This window comes from Notothenia coriiceps, unplaced genomic scaffold (assembly GCF_000735185.1).
Source record: "Notothenia coriiceps isolate Sejong01 unplaced genomic scaffold, NC01 NC01_scaffold00007371, whole genome shotgun sequence".
NCBI lineage: Eukaryota > Metazoa > Chordata > Actinopteri > Perciformes > Nototheniidae > Notothenia > Notothenia coriiceps.
In genome coordinates this window covers 401847-417859 of record NW_011340072.1, presented here as the reverse complement: position 1 = coordinate 417859, position 16013 = coordinate 401847, and the positions used below count along the sequence as shown (strand labels likewise).

At 40.0% G+C, this 16013-nt stretch overlaps 1 protein-coding gene across 1 annotated transcript; it reads right to left on the bottom strand.

Moving 5' to 3' along the window:
• Positions 1 to 1076: 1076 nt before the first annotated feature.
• On the bottom strand, positions 1077 to 15007 carry banp (BTG3 associated nuclear protein). The gene is made up of 11 exons (XM_010769484.1): positions 14624 to 15007; positions 12939 to 13017; positions 12421 to 12530; positions 12121 to 12320; positions 11760 to 11849; positions 11393 to 11565; positions 10229 to 10468; positions 8104 to 8262; positions 5817 to 5938; positions 3279 to 3350; positions 1077 to 1157 (listed from the first exon to the last, which is right to left on the bottom strand). The coding sequence occupies exons 2-11, from the start codon at positions 13006 to 13008 to the stop codon at positions 1092 to 1094; spliced, it is 1302 nt and encodes a 433-aa protein (XP_010767786.1). The 5' UTR covers positions 13009 to 13017; positions 14624 to 15007; the 3' UTR covers positions 1077 to 1091.
• Positions 15008 to 16013: the final 1006 nt, after the last annotated feature.

The window sequence follows — 16013 nt, the reverse complement described above, 5'->3', positions numbered from 1 at the left end:
GCTTCACTGCAATTCAGACAAACACGAGTGCAGTGAAATAGAAAAACTAAATGTACCGTAATTTTCGGACTATAAGCCGCGCCTTTTTTCGACCCTGCGGCTTATATAACGGTGAGGCTAATCTATGGATTTTTACAGCTAACGGCCACTAGGGGACCTCCTAAATCTATGGATTTTACAGGTTACAGTCCACCACCTTTAACTCTATGGGCTCTATGGCCGGTCCGCGCCCCCCACCTTTAAGCGGCGGGCTCCAGCAGGAAAAGCTGGAGGCCGGAAAAGAGTGAGACAGGTAGCGCGCAAAAGTAAAAGTGGAACCGAGAGTGGTACGAGAGACAGAACGAGAGCAAGACAGACAGACATTACGAGAGCGAGAAAGTTTGTCCCCGTACCACTGGTTGAAAACCACTGCTGTAGATCACTGCCGGTACGTGCGCTGGGAGCGCACCGTTTAAGTTTGAAAGTTGAAAAGTTTGTGTGTCTGAAACGCTATGTGATACAGTACAGTTTACACAGCACAGTACATCTTCTGTAGCTACTATTGCACTAAATGGTAACACTTGAATACGTTATGCAAATATGCAACTTGTTTGTTGAAATGTTAATAAATGGGAGCTTCCTCAAACAGCCATCTCTTTCCCGACAATCCCCTCTGTGCACGAACCCTTACATATGGTAATTAAACATTAAAACACCTGCGGCTTATAGTCCAGTGCGGCTTATATATGTACACATCATTCAATTTAGCTGCTGCAGCTTATATTCAGGTGCGCCTTATAGTCCGAAAATTACGGTAATTGAAAAAAGCTGAACAACTAAGACCAATGTCGTTTTTAGAACCACAACTTAAAGTGGAAGTGCATGAAGGGAGTTAAAGATAAATCAGGTCCTATTTGGACTCTTCAGTGATTTTGTTTTTGTGTTAAATCGAGGTAAATAAATGGAAAGAAGATTCTAGATTGTCCAACACTTGGTGATATACAGCCTTTGTTTTTGACGGATTTGTACATTATGCACAAAAATAAGAAGTAAGGCAAAAATATGTGGTTTATCATGAGCATGGATTCCTAAGTGAATTTAAATGATTTAGATTACTCTGAACATATTCTTACCTGTCCATCCTGACCGACATGTACTTGGTGGATCTGAAGATTTCCCTGTAAAAAAATAAATAAAGGGAATATACGTCATTTCAAAATACACACAATATCATTGAGCCATAAAATTAAAACATCTTGCCCATTTCTTTGCCCTCATATTGCCCTTAAGGACTCCCTCATTAGGAATTGTCACAAGGTAATCCAAGGCATTTAGTGGTGCTACGGTGAGAGTGTGATTATGAGATAATCTTGCATGACAGTGTTAAGTAAGTGACTCAGTATCACAACAGCTTTTAAAGGTTTTTAAGCTTCCAGGGTTTAGAAGAAGAGTTTTTATACCCGATGACATAAGAGTTTGAGTTGTTGGCATGTCCTTGTAAATAACACTTGTGTCATTTCTGGCTTCACCAAGGCTCTTGTAAACAAAAACAAAAACCCATTTAAAAAAGGCACAAGCTTATCGCAATCTCATCAAGATGCAATGACCATTGTTACATTTCTGAACTCCCACAGTGATGTTAACAAGACCGCATAAGAGAGAACATCCTTTAAGCGTTATTTATACAACCTCAACTCTCAGTTGTTTTCTCTTGCTAATTGATTTCATGTATATATATCGAATGATTTTGGGGCTGCCATATGGTGAGAGAACAGTGTAATCTTTCAAACAGCTCATTTCCTTTTTAAGCATGCTGAAACCAATGGCTTTGATGAAAGGGGCCCGTTCCTAATGAAAACATATTCTATGAGTGGCAGTTGGAAGGAGTGGGATTTTGTTGCTAAGCTTTGAACTCAAAAAAACAAACAATGTCATGGAATAGGAAAGAGAGGAGAACAATATCTGGGCTCAGACACAAAGAGCAGGCAAGGCTTCAGAGCTTTTTCTGCCTCCTTCTCTCTTCACTCAATCGTGCATTTCTTTCTCCTTTAGCACAACTGAACAGGAAATTAGAAAAGCACTGCGTCAAGGTGTCAAGCGCTTTTGCACATATGTCAAGCTGTAATTTATGTGTGGCACGTGTCTTATACAGTATGTGGTTACATGCGTGTGGGTGTACTGTACATAGATTGGCGCCCTGACATAAACCACGTCCCTGAAAAAAAAACTAACAGTGATCCTGATGAGGAATTTCCTCTTTAGCAGTCGCTGTGGTTTGGAATTAGATACATGCCACAGCTGTGTGTGCATGCAGAGTGCATGTCTGGTGGGGGCACGAGACACCTGGGCATTATGTACAAAACAAAAGTCATAACCCCATGCAGGAAGTTATAAACATTACACAACATCTGCTTTTGCTTAAATTCACTAATGACTTAAATGTTGTCAGGTATTACTGAGGTTCATGGGGATGGCTATTTGTATGGGCAAATAAAAAATAGAGGGCTCAAAAACGGAAATCGTAAATGGTTAACAAACCTTTTTGACAGATGAAAAGAATACTGTGCTGTGGTGAAAGGCTGTACATTTTGTTTATTACAAAGGAAAATAGCCTAAAGTCTAAAACATGTGAAAAAAAATCTTCTTCCACAGAACTATGAGGGACCAACAGTGATTTCCTTAAGAAACACTTGGCGAGATTTCAATGTGAAAGAGAGCTTTATCAGAAGGGAACTATAGCTCTGTAGAGTAATGTGCTGGACACCAGTCTACGGTTTTGACTAATAAAATGTTTAAGAAGTGTTTTTATTTCTGCAAAATGTAGGTGTACAGTATTCATGCAACTTGTTTAATTAATCAATTATTAATTCATTAATGCTAAAACGTCAATTTTACCATTCACATGTATACAAAACTGAAGTATTTCTGTCTGTAGAGTCATGGAAAAATCTAGAGTGCATTTTTCTGAATCTACGTGCTCACACAGATGTAATTGATTATTTCAAATAGCCAGTTAAATGAAGCGAGTTATCAGATAGCCCGAAGACAACAAAAGTACAAACCAAACTTCAAACGCAACATACTGACATGAACATAGTAAAATAAACCACTTCCCAGGAAACCACTTCTTTCTCAAGCACAAGTTAACTGCTACAGTTTAATGCCGTCTGGAGAGAAACTCTCCGGACCAACATGTTTGCTTAGACACCTAATTCATCAGGAAGGATGACTCAAGAAAAGGTGTGGCTGACTGTTTCTCCTTTTCTCTTTCATTCTCACAAACACAAAAACACGCTTACCTCACTGTCCTGTGTGATCTGCACTTCCTCTCCTTGTGGCACCTGGGCAATGTGCAGCTGACCCTGTGGGATCTGAAAGGCACGGAGGAAGAATGAGACGTCTAAAGCTGGAACAATTACATCAAGGTGGTCAAGAAATGAAGACATCTGCAAAGACCTGTTTTCCTTTATTCCTAAACACTTTCTTTAACTATAAAGAAATCTAAATACAGTCATTGTACAATTATTCATTAATGTGATTGAAAGAAATGTTTTGTAGTGTGCCCTTAAACAATATTCAGTCCCCCAAATGAACAATACAACTGGGTTTGTTTGTTTGCTGTAAACATTCCTCCTCTTCATTACAGCAAATAACAAATTCATTTTAAAAGTGTGGCTAATATAAGAGATCAAATTCAAAATGCTTATAATTTGCAATGTATTCAAAATTGTGCAAGAGGCTTCAGTCGTTAGAGAAATATTTGTTGTTTACCTGTAGTTAATATGTATCAGAATTGCATTGTTGTGAGCTGCTGAATTTTGGAGATATCAACCGTAGGTATGTTGAATATAATGCACCTACATTAGACTGTGTTGCACAAAGCACACAGCTATGTGGTTTTCCAGAAATCATGAGCTTTCATTAAGGAACTACTTTCTTTCTATTGAACCTACAACGGCACCACTGAGCTAGCACGTGTTGTAGCTCAGCCAAGTAGCAAGCTATTCATGTTTTATTTGGGGTACAATGTTCATATAAGAATAAGACTTTTAAACAAAATTGTGAACTCAGCTTTTCTTGCGAATCAATGTACTGAATGTGATTAAAAATAATAAATTAGTGTAATCTGGGAACACATTTAGTTGATTAACTATCAGACGATGGATGCAGCGCTGATTCACAGCCAGTAAGTATTTATGATTTCCCCTGCTGTATTAAATACATTTCAAGCTCAGCTGCACCCTTTAATACACTCCGCCCACCATTTATTATCCTTCCTTGATAAAGTGAGCCAACTAATTCTGCACTGTCATCACATGCAATGCGTAGATGAGGCAGAACATTTCCCTTAAATGTGCAAGAATTATATTCAGATCATGTGTTATTTTTTTATAATAGATTTGTTTTAGTTGGTAACACCGGCTTTGCAATCGACAAATATGCAAAAAAGAATTATTCATTTCTTCATAAAAAGCTCTTATGAAATACATCTCACAGCTTGTGTGTATCCTTAAACAGCTGTTTGAATATTTAAAAAGTATACAAACTGGGACCAGCTGTTTTCACTCAATTAATAACCTAATTTATAAACAATGGATTAATATAGGAAATGTTACCTCTAAAAAGGGATTTCCTTAAGACTTTCAAGATGCCATTTACCGTAATTTTCGGACTATAAGCTGCGCCTTTTTTCCCATTTTTCGACCCTGCGGCTTATATAACGTTGCGGCTAATCTATGGATTTGTACAGCTAACGGCCACTAGGGGACCTCCTAAATCTATGGATTTTACAGGTTACAGTCCACCACCTTTAACTCTATGGGCTCTATGGCCGGTCCGCGCCCCCCACCTTTAAGCGGCGGGTTCCAGCAGGAAGAGCTGGAGGCCGGAAAAGAGTGAGACAGGTAGCGCGCAAAAGTAAAAGTGGAACCGAGAGTGGTACGAGAGACAGAACGAGAGCAAGACAGACAGACATTACGAGAGCGAGACAGTTTGTCCCCGCACCACTGGTTGAAAACCACTGCTGTAGATCACTGCCGGTACGTGCGCTGGGAGCGCACCGTTTAAGTTTGAAAGTTGAAAAGTTTGTGTGTCTGAAACGCTATGTGATACAGTACAGTTTACACAGCACAGTACATGTTCTGTAGCTACTATTGCACTAAATGGTAACACTTGAATACGTTATGCAAATATGCAACTTGTTTGTTGAAATGTTAATAAATGGGAGCTTCCTCAAACAGCCATCTCTTTCCCGACAATCCCCTCTGTGCACGAACCCTTACATATGGTTATTAAACATTAAAACACCTGCGGCTTATAGTCCAGTGCGGCTTATATATGTACACATCATTCAATTTAGCTGCTGCAGCTTATATTCAGGTGCGCCTTATAGTCCGAAAATTACGGTAGTTAAATCAAGGAATAATCACTTCCTCACTGGTTCAAAGTGTATTTTTGGTTATTTAGGGTACAAGATATGAAAGATGCGGTCACTTCCTCCTTGCCCGCCCACCCTTAGCGCTGTAGTGGGCCTTGTTGTGACCTTTGGCCATAGCAGCTGTCCAAGGTCATTCCCTCGTTGAGATTGGGCAACGCCTTCATTGACATAAGCTGCACTATATCCCTGCAGAACACTGCATGTGTCACCTTGGTGGGTGGAATGAACTTTCAGCCTAAACTACAAACCCTGCTCTATGAGACCCTCATATAACATCAGCGAGTGTAATAGTAAGCGTTGCTGGTGTTCGAGAGACTACTTTAAATGTGTTTTCCAAAAAATACAGATGTCTGCTAATGGATTGAGAGAAACAGTGAAGGATGGCATGTCTGACACTCACCACTTGAACTTGTCCATCCTCGCCGATACGGTGGAACTGGACTTGTTGATTGGCCAGTGTGTAGTGCAAGGTCTGCTGGGTAGCAGCCTCAATGTGTCCCGTTTCGTCTCCCATGCCTCCCTCTGGTTAGGACAGACAGAATTGTCATGTGTACAGTAAAAGTAGGTCAGGAGTACATTGAAAGTGATTCCACATAAGAAATAAGGACACACAAACTGACACAGACCCACACATCATGCAAGGAGCCTTAGCAACCTCCTCAGAAAAAAAGAACAACAACTGGCCAATTGCCAGGCCATCTGCTGGATGATGCCGTGTTTATACTTCATCAAACGCCTAAATACACAACAAGGATTCTCCAGCTAGCCATCCAAACACACTCATGGTCTAGCAGCCAAACACAAACTCCAGGCCTCAGTCTAAACACCCGCTTTCACACCAGCAGCCTGAAGCCCCTGCATGGACCAGTCTCATCATCCACTGCAGCTCTGAAACTACTAAAAGATCTCAAGAAAGCAAGCAAAGACATCAAAAAAATGCTCGGGGACAGTGTCATCTGCAACAAAGGCCCAAAAGAAAAAAAACTGTTTTGTTAAAAGACCATTCTGGAGGAGGATGTTGGGTCATTTCTGGTATCATACCATGCAGCAGTTAACAGAGCTAAGAAAAGCAGTCAGTAATAAAAAAAACGTATAAAAAAAATAATAATAGCCAAATACAATATTTCTGCTTGATATTTACTTCGCATGCACCTCCAAAGTTCTGTTTTGCTTTAAAAAGGAAGGCTGTCCTCCATCTTTCGTTATTACTGCTATGAACTGTTATGTAAATAATCATCAGTGCTTTGGTTTGCCAGACGAGGAAGCTAAAGCCAGGTGGCTTGTGAAAACTACAGTTTTGGTCTGAGTGCTTCTTGCGGGTTCACTGATAAGTAATGGTTTTAAAAAGCAGGAGCATTACCTCTTTCCGGTCCATTAACATGTAATCGGATTTAATAAGAAATGATTGTTTGGTGTGCGTTTTAGCATGTTTGTGCATGCAACATCTGAACTACTATTTTGGTGTACACTCTGGGGTGTGTGTGGCCTGAAAAGGAAGGGCTGACAATCCACCCCTAGTGTGCGCTCACAGGATATTTGGGTTTCCCCTGCAGTCTTATTTCTTGCTGGTCAGAGGTGAGAGGTGATGGCTCGCAGGGATGGAAGGACAGCAGGCTTTGTGTGCAGATTACAACCATCTGTATTCAGTTTCAAGCTTCCTGTGTTTGTTGACTATTTACACATTTATAACGGGCACAAAGAGAAAAGTGGACTTTTATTGGGAATCATTTGTCTTTTAGTGAATAAAAACAGCCAATTTATGATAAAGGGTAGCATGTACGAATCTCTGTAGTTCACTGGTATGCAAATATTGAGCAACTCAGAATCTGCACCCTATTTATTTGGACAAGTGTAATGCTAAGTCTCTACGATGCTTAGTAAAAATGACTATTCATTGGTGGCTATCCTTAATAGAGAAAACTAAAAAACATTCCTTTCAAACTGGCTGAGCACAAGTTCAATTTGTCAGATCAAAGTTTAGAATCAAGTAATGAAACAGGCTCCACCACTGAAACAAATTCCAAACTAAAAACCAATGAGGGTGTCACTGGCCGATGAGGAATAGAAATAAATAATAGCAGATGTCTCTTTTTGGGTCACTAGTTGAATTTTAAACCTTATTTGATTAGAAAACAGTCGCTGAAACATTGCAACATAATCACTCAATAAAGACTGGAGCCAAGTAGGTGTTTTTTTTTTTTAAGAACATACAGATCATAGAATCTTATTGTGCCCTCTCCCAAATATTTCACAAGAAGTTGAAGCTTTGGTTTTTCTTGAAATGGGATATTTTTATTAATATGATCTAGTGATCTTGATGAAATGTATTCCAGTCATAAGATTGCTCATCTTATCATTAACTTAATATCTGTATTTCGTGATTTGCCATACATCCTGGGTTGACTGTTGGCGTTTGTCTCTTTCATATTGCTGCACTCTCCGTCAAATAATCCAATCTTAAAGCAGATTTAGTAGTTCGAGTAGTTAGAAAATCAGTTGTCCTAGTATTAATGCAGTGGGGTACGTGGGGTGGGGAATTGCTATTGTTATTACGTTTCAACAACGCATCTACATATGAAGAACTACACAAACACACATATACACACACAACAAGTTGACATCCTACAGCATGTGCAGTTGTGATTCTGCACAGAAGGACAAGCCCTCTGATAATATCTGTGCTTTACCTGAGGCTGAACTCCGAGGCGTGCGTTTGGAAAAGCTCTTGACAGCAAGACTCTGGCCGCGCTGCTTGCGTCTCCAGGCGGTGCGACACTTTGAGTCGATGCTCTGCTTGATGCGGTACCAGTCTGATTCTGTGATGCCAAATTTGTGGAACAAATGGCCTGTTGGGACACAAAGAGATCAAAGGTCATCCCATACTGTATACATAATTAAATAGTGTCGGCTTGTTTGTAAATGGGTGCATTACAACTTTCTCATTTGCACATTTCTGTGTTATGGATTTGCCCTTTTCCCCCGGCAATGCACCTTCCATTCATTTGCCTCCTCCTTTCGGTTTCAGTAGTACAGGAAACTAAATGAGCTTTACTGGAGTAAGCAGGCAAACTGGACTGTACATGTTCATGTCCCTGCCATCACCTGAACTTGAAGGTAATATCAGTAGAACAATTTATAGCAGTCAGGATAATTCACAGGAAATAATATCACAGGCTGAATTGTCTGCTGAAATGTTTAGATATCTCACCATTAAATCTGAAGGTTGGAACTTGTCATACAACCATTTATGTAGCTTGCCATCATGTTTGCAAGCTACTTGAGGGACGCAAAACATTGAGATTGAATTCCAACTGTCACAGCTAAAGAAAGCAACAGACTATTTTTGAGACTGAGAGAGTATGACACCAAATACTTAAATAGTAAAGATATTTTTTAATTGTTTGATTCTAAAAAAGGGAAATTATTTATTTCAAAGGTTGATTTCCTCCCGTTTTGTTTTGAAGCAATTAAAAATAGATTGTATTTAAAGTACTCAACTCTCACACACCTTTTGATGTGGGTATTTTCCATGATCTTTCCCGGTTCAATATGCTGATTATGATGAAGTGCTACCACATTGGTGTAATGCCACAATTGCTGTTAGAAAGTCAAACCAGGTGCAACACTTGTTAGAATTTGTCAATTCAAATTTTGACTGTGATTTTTATGAAAACTGAAGGAAGAAACTGTCCTGGTCCTGTTTACTTCTGCTCCACTTACTCTTGACATGCAGTGTTAACACAGCACTGTGACAGTCCTTACTTGCCTCAATGGAGATATGAGGAGGTGAGAATGGATGCAGCTGCATTAAGTGTTTGTCTACCTCAGTGGTATTAACAGTTTAAAAAGGGGTGAGCGCATTGACAGTTCACTTCTCCATAAATTAACTACCAAGCTACAGCCTGAGGGAAAACAAGACAGAGGGATTGCTGTGGGGTTGCTATGGATATTAGGATGGCAGTTTATGGTAACCCTTAAAACAACTGAAGGGTCCTGTACAGGCAGGCATGGCACTTGCGCCCTCATTCCTTTTTTTCCTCAAGAATGAGTCACCCAAAAGTCACCTGGCCCAGCTCCAGCCTCTGCATACCTCTATGTATGCCATGGGGGATTTTTATTAAATCCTCCTGCAGAGGGCACAAGCTACTCTGAAGGAAAGGCTAAAGCTATCTCAGCCCATCTTCACACTGCAATGTGGGACGAATAAAAATAGTGCATAGCCAAAGGACTTTAATAAATATCTGTCTGTCTATCATCATAGCCCTGACTGTGTTTCATCAGGAATCAAAGCGTTCACTGAATTGAGGGGGACTCCATTAGGATCTTTCTAGCAGACATGTGCTTGTCATTTACAGTCTGGTATGTTATAAAATGTGTTGCCCATTAATGCATGTGCAAGGATGAATGCATGTTGTTGTAACCCGCCTTGGGAATACAGACTGCAGTCTATTTCTGTGATAAATTTGGTGCCGCTTTATAATGGAACGAAGATGAAATGTGGGAAGGTCTCAGAGAGTTCATTTATTGCTGTTAGGGGCAAGGATTAAAACCGCAGCTGAGTCAGATGTATTAGTATAAATTAAACTACGCTGAACGTGTGTAATAAAAACACTGGTGACTAGACGCCACCTTGGAGGTTACTGGATGGTCATTTTGCCATCCTACTGTACATATAAAGACAGTCCTTTTTATGAACCTGCTTATCATGGAGTGATTGCCAGGTCCAGCTCTACTTTGTCAATCTATCACAAAGTGAAGCAGGCTGCATAAAATTGATACTTGTTAATACCAGATGGTTAGAGAAGAACTCACATCGAATGCCATAGATCATGAGCGGGTCCAGCTGCTTCTTGCCGTGTTTGCCCTGGCCAGACAGGTTGGACATGGCCTGGACTTCCCGGTGGAACAGGTAGTCCAACAGTGTCAGCGCCATTTTCTCCGCTGTGCGACAGTTTGTGGTGATATGGAGCATATCAGCTGCAGACACCGGACAACGAACTCGCATCTCGGGGTTGTTCTCGTCTCCCAACCAGGTGCCCACTGGGTAATCATCTAAGAACAGGAGAGGGAACAGTTCAAACAGCTCTCTTTCAGGAAACATGTGGCCTGTTAAATACTGGTAGCAGGTTTCCCTTATTGAAAAAATACTACACTTAGTTATATAGCAGAGCCTATACGATAATTCATGTTAGACAATAGCACTCCCATGTGGCAGTAAATGGAATTAGAGGAGTCACAACTGTGTTATTATCAAAGATCATTTAAAACTGAATGCGTGGTTTGGCTGTTTGATCACTGCGTATGTTAAAAGTTAAATCCACCACACACAAAAACACACAAACAAAGAAGGGGACACACTGTTTTGAACACCATATGGTACCGTCTAGCTAATGCTGACTAACAGTTTTATCATGGTAACCCACAGCTGCAAATAAATGATTAATAGTTTGCCTTTGAAGACAACCAGGAACTTCCCTAGTCCGCTGAAAATACCCAACCAAACAATCACAACTAATAGCAACACAGTTCAAAACAATGTGGACTTAATTTAGGTTTTCCCATTCAGAAATGTCTGGCTCAGCAAGAATTACTGAGCAAAACTAATGAAAAAAAGAGTGACCAATCACGTAGATCAACACAGTCAGAACCACAGGGTGTGAATATGACTCATCAACACTGCTTGCCTTCCCATATGGACACCATCTGAAAGGGTTGCCACGTAAGAAAAAATATTAAATGATTACAAAACAATCAATGTTCATTTCATTGGGCCTAGATGGCCCAACAATCACCTGTGAGGTACGTGATGGAAGATGCAGTACCAGCTCGTAAAGCATGATTCAATATGTGATAACCAAGCCGCAGTTAAAGGTTAACTAACAGCTATGCATTTGAGCCAATGGGCTCGTTTGTATCGAATTACCAAAAGGGAACAAGAGTAATAACATACATGTTAAATGTGCGTCTAAGTCATACCTTCTGAGTTGAGCGTGATGAGTGTGACATTTTGGCCATTTTGCGCATTGCTGGAATGGCCACCATTTGAAACAGTGTCACTGGCCTCTGAGCCGCTGTCTTGTTCTTCCTGACTATCATCTGGCCCCGGGACCTTTACAAGGATTGTGTTGTGACGCTTCCTGGCCACCGTGCTGTAGAGAAGCACACATTTGAAATCAGTAGAACTCACAAACAGACAGATCACTGCAGCAACCACCTGGTTTAAGTAATTCAGATACTATAAAGTCCTCGATTGCCTGGTGGGAAATGCACTTTGTTGGGAAGGCTTTACACATTTCTGACCTTAGTTCATACAAAGCATATTGTGTGAATGTGAGCCACTCACTTGCTGAGCAGATTCTCCAGAGGTGTTTCTTCTTGCATAGTGCCCTTTGGGTGTTCACTGCTCACTATCACATTTGTTTGTGGTACAACGCTGAAGGAGAAAATCAAAAGGTAGCAGTTAGATGATGTCGGAATGCATTGCACTTTAACAAGGTTTAACTAATTTGGTTCTGCTGGCTCCTGCAATCACAATGCAGCTTTGTAAGATGACTCAAATGAAAATTATTTTGCATGATAGAAGCTGACACCAACAAAAGCCTCACAATTGTAATTCATCACCATGTTTCCTGCACTCTAAACCTGAATGAAGACAATGTTCAATTTGTGCGAAATGCACTCGGATGTAAAGACTTGTATCTTACCATCTCACTTTGTTCCAAGTTTGAGTGGCCCCCTGCGGAGACCCTGCCACCATAGGAACCTGGATAGGACTCTTTGCACATGGCACCATGCTGTCCAGTTTGCGTCCAAGGGCTTTGCACGTAGCATCCAGAGAGTATAACTTTGATTCAATTCCCTCCAGTCGCTGGCTGATTGATGCAGTGAAAGAGTCCAACAGGTTCTGGAATCACAAATAAGAACATGCTGTGTGTGTTATTCAACTCACAAATCATATACTTTTAAATATATAAAAAAATATAAGCTTTGGACAGAGTTGGTACCTTAATAAGAGATATGTCTTGGTTATTGTTGTTATTCTCTTGGCTGGTGCTTAATTTCCTCTTTTTCTTCTGAGGCTTTTCTTCGTCGTCTTCATGATTGTCCAGCAGGTCTGACATGAATCAAATATAAAGACACACTCAAAATAACAAATGACAGCTGCATTGTTCGATTTCACTATGGGATGCCTAGATGTAAGCTTTGCTTACGCTCCAATTAAAAAGGCACAACTTTAGTGTCTGATGATACCGAGTCTCAAACTAAAATAAAATGTGCATTATGCAACTTTTGAATAACATAGTTGTACAGTAAACGCTAAGCATCAAGCAAGCTCACACAAAAACATCAATTACTTGAGAATTTGTAAAATATTACCGATTAAATGTCCATGTTTGATTGTGCTGCATTTGCCCAATAAGTAACTTAACAATATCTGGTAAAATGTATAGAGAATTTAAACATTCATCAATTCCCTATACACTAAATAGATACGTTTAATATTGTTTCACAAGAATCTTACCTGTCCGGTCATCCTGGTTAAAATCCTCCACTGTTATTTGCACAATTTCCTCCAACTCTTGTTCAGACATTGTTCACAGCTGAAATTAGATAACAGGAAAACTTGGTTAAGTTACCAAGACAGAAAACTATTTACTCACTGAAATGCTACTATAAAGCAGACTATCTTTCGGCTGGGTCTGCATTACTGATGACTATGCACATATTATGTATTTTGTTTGTGAAAGGACTGAACCAATCTCATAGAATTCATTCACTGCATTTCACTTGTTTGGACAATTCAGGTTTTTTTAAAGGAAAGTGTTTCTTACAGGACTAGTCTTTAGCAATTCTCTGTCATTTCTCTGTATTTAAGTGTACTATGATTTTTGAGAGTTAATTGAGCTTTGGTCCGAGTTAATGGATGTAACATTATACATTGTCAACGTCAATAACTGATGTTGAAAAAATGGTAACCATGAGTTTGAATGATTACATTTATGTTTTCTTCAACATTTTCTACATGAGGAAAATATAGTTGTTGTGAAGTTATTTTGGCTATGATAATAGTCAAGTTAAAATAACAGCTCTAACGTGAGTAGAGGTACATTTAGGTCGACATCATAAGATACATGTATGTAAACAATATTCACCACCACCTCCAAAAAGACTCAAACAACTTCATACAGTTATATGCCATGGTAGTGACCTTATTAAATAATCTGGGGAATAACACACTTACAATGATAATTCCCTTTGCCTTATGGTTTGTGGGGAAATGAAGGCATGAATTTCATACTCAATCACTTAAACTCTGAACAAAAATGCATTTATTTTACACGTTTGTAGCATCCACATATTTCCAGAGACCAACACGAGTTACAGTCACGCCAGTTACATGATATGCCCGCCTTCTCCTGGATTCCTCTTTACATGTATGGGCACATTGAAATCCACTATAGATATTCAAGTGCAATGTCGTTTTCATATGTATTATCATTTCATATCAAGCACAAATGACATGAAACAGCCTAGTCCAAGAGCCTTTTATTAACAGCCGATGTTAGCTTCAGCAAACTCTGGTAGCTATGGGAGGTCAGTGTGGGCTACAGCTGTTCTGGAAAAACCCTGCTTCTCTCACGTTAGATAGCAAACTATAAAAATGCAAGGATCAGGTGTTGCTGGCCTGACTAAGTTAACAATGTTGGATTGTTAGCAGCTTACATTACTTCTTTGTAAGCTAACTAGCGTAGCGGCTAGCTAACTGGGCGGGGGTATGTTGACAATGTGAAGTGAGTGAAATAAAACAAACCAGAATATATAAATTGACGTGTAAGAAGGCTTTTATATAATGTCATCGGATGTATGCTGGCTAACGTTATTACTTCAGCATGTCGGCAAGACATGCAACTTTGCATTAAGTCAAGCTAACTAGCTAGCCTGAGCAGAAACAGATACAAGCTATTGTTAGCTAAATTAGCACAACTACAAAATCTGATTTGCAAGCTTGCATGCTAACGTTAAAGCCGAAGCATTGCAAATGAGTCCAAGCTAGCGTGGTGGTTAGCTTGCTAGTAAGGCCTACAGGCCGCTAAAATGTACCACAAGAATGGTAAACTGTTTGAAGAAATAACAATTAACTATGATTTTGAGTCGGCTTCTTGCTGGCACACAACACATGTACCGTGTAAGATTGGGTTATATTACCGTGTGAATGATGAATTCTCGTGTTGTTTGTAGAGATTCCGATAACGGCGTCGTTCCTCGCGAGAGATGGGCGCTCGCTCCGTTTGTTCCTCACATGAGCAGTTCCTTAGTTCCTCGCTCATTCACAGCGGAGCCAGAGAGCTGCGAGCCGCCGCAGCTCATATGACATTTAACTAACGTTACTTATACGTTTCTGTGTTCCAGGAGGAAATGTGGCATTGATATGGTTTATGCTGTTAAGATATTTGATTGTTTAAAAATATGCTTTCGACAGAAATCTTGCCGATTTTAATTTCTGGACACGCTAGCCATCTAAAGTTACACTGCACAAAAAGAGAAAAACGCGTAGCCTACCCTACTTTATCAAACGGTGGTAGTTTTTTTTTTGAAAACTTTTTAGAGACGTGCACATCATTATAACTATTGTACTGTAAATGATATCATCTTTCAACAGCAGCGACATGTGACTGCGGTCAAGCCAGCCTCCACTCGGGAAAACCTAGTCAGCCAGCCCGCACGTGATATTGCGGTGCGCGAATATCCTATGTATTACGGTAGAGTCCTGGAAACACTGCCTCATATATGAGAGCTATCATCCCTCTGTATTTAGATGAGAATAAAACAAAAACTGTCCAGTATCAAAGACTCATCTCAATCCAGAGTGATAGCAGGACACCCCATCTAGTCACTCAGAAAAAATCAGGACATTCTGATGTAGAGTTTCAAAATAAAAGACCTTTGAAGTCTCATTATATGAGCTATCATCCCTGTTTTTAGATAAGAATAAAACAAAACACTGTCCAGTATCAAAGACTCATCTCAATCCAGAGTGATAGCAGGACACCCCATCTAGTCACTCAGGAAAAAATCAGGACATTCTGATGTACAATTTTGAAAATAAAAGACCTTTGAAGTCTCATAAGAGCTATCATCCCTGTTTTTAGATGAGAATAAAACAAAAACTGTCCAGTATCAAAGACTCATCTCACTCCAGGGTGATAGCAGGACCACCCCACCTAGTCACTCAGAAAAAATCAGGACATTCTGATGTACAGTTTCAAAATAAAAGACATAGGGCCCACCCTGGCCCTATGGTGGCTATGCCACGCTGTTTCTTGCAAGATGTTGCGTTTGGCCCCCTGCGGGGGCATGGGGATTGACAGGTAAAGAAAAATCGTCTTTGTAGAAAACAAGTATCAAATTTATGATTCTGGATATCCCAACTGTAACTCAAGAACCATATTTGGCCCAATATATTTTATATATTACACAACCAACAGGCAAGGTTAGTGCTTGCAACATCCTGCCCACTAGAAGCTGAACTCGTAATGATTGTGGACATTTCAGATACGACCAAAAGGGGGGCATGGAGGAAACACTATGCATGTAT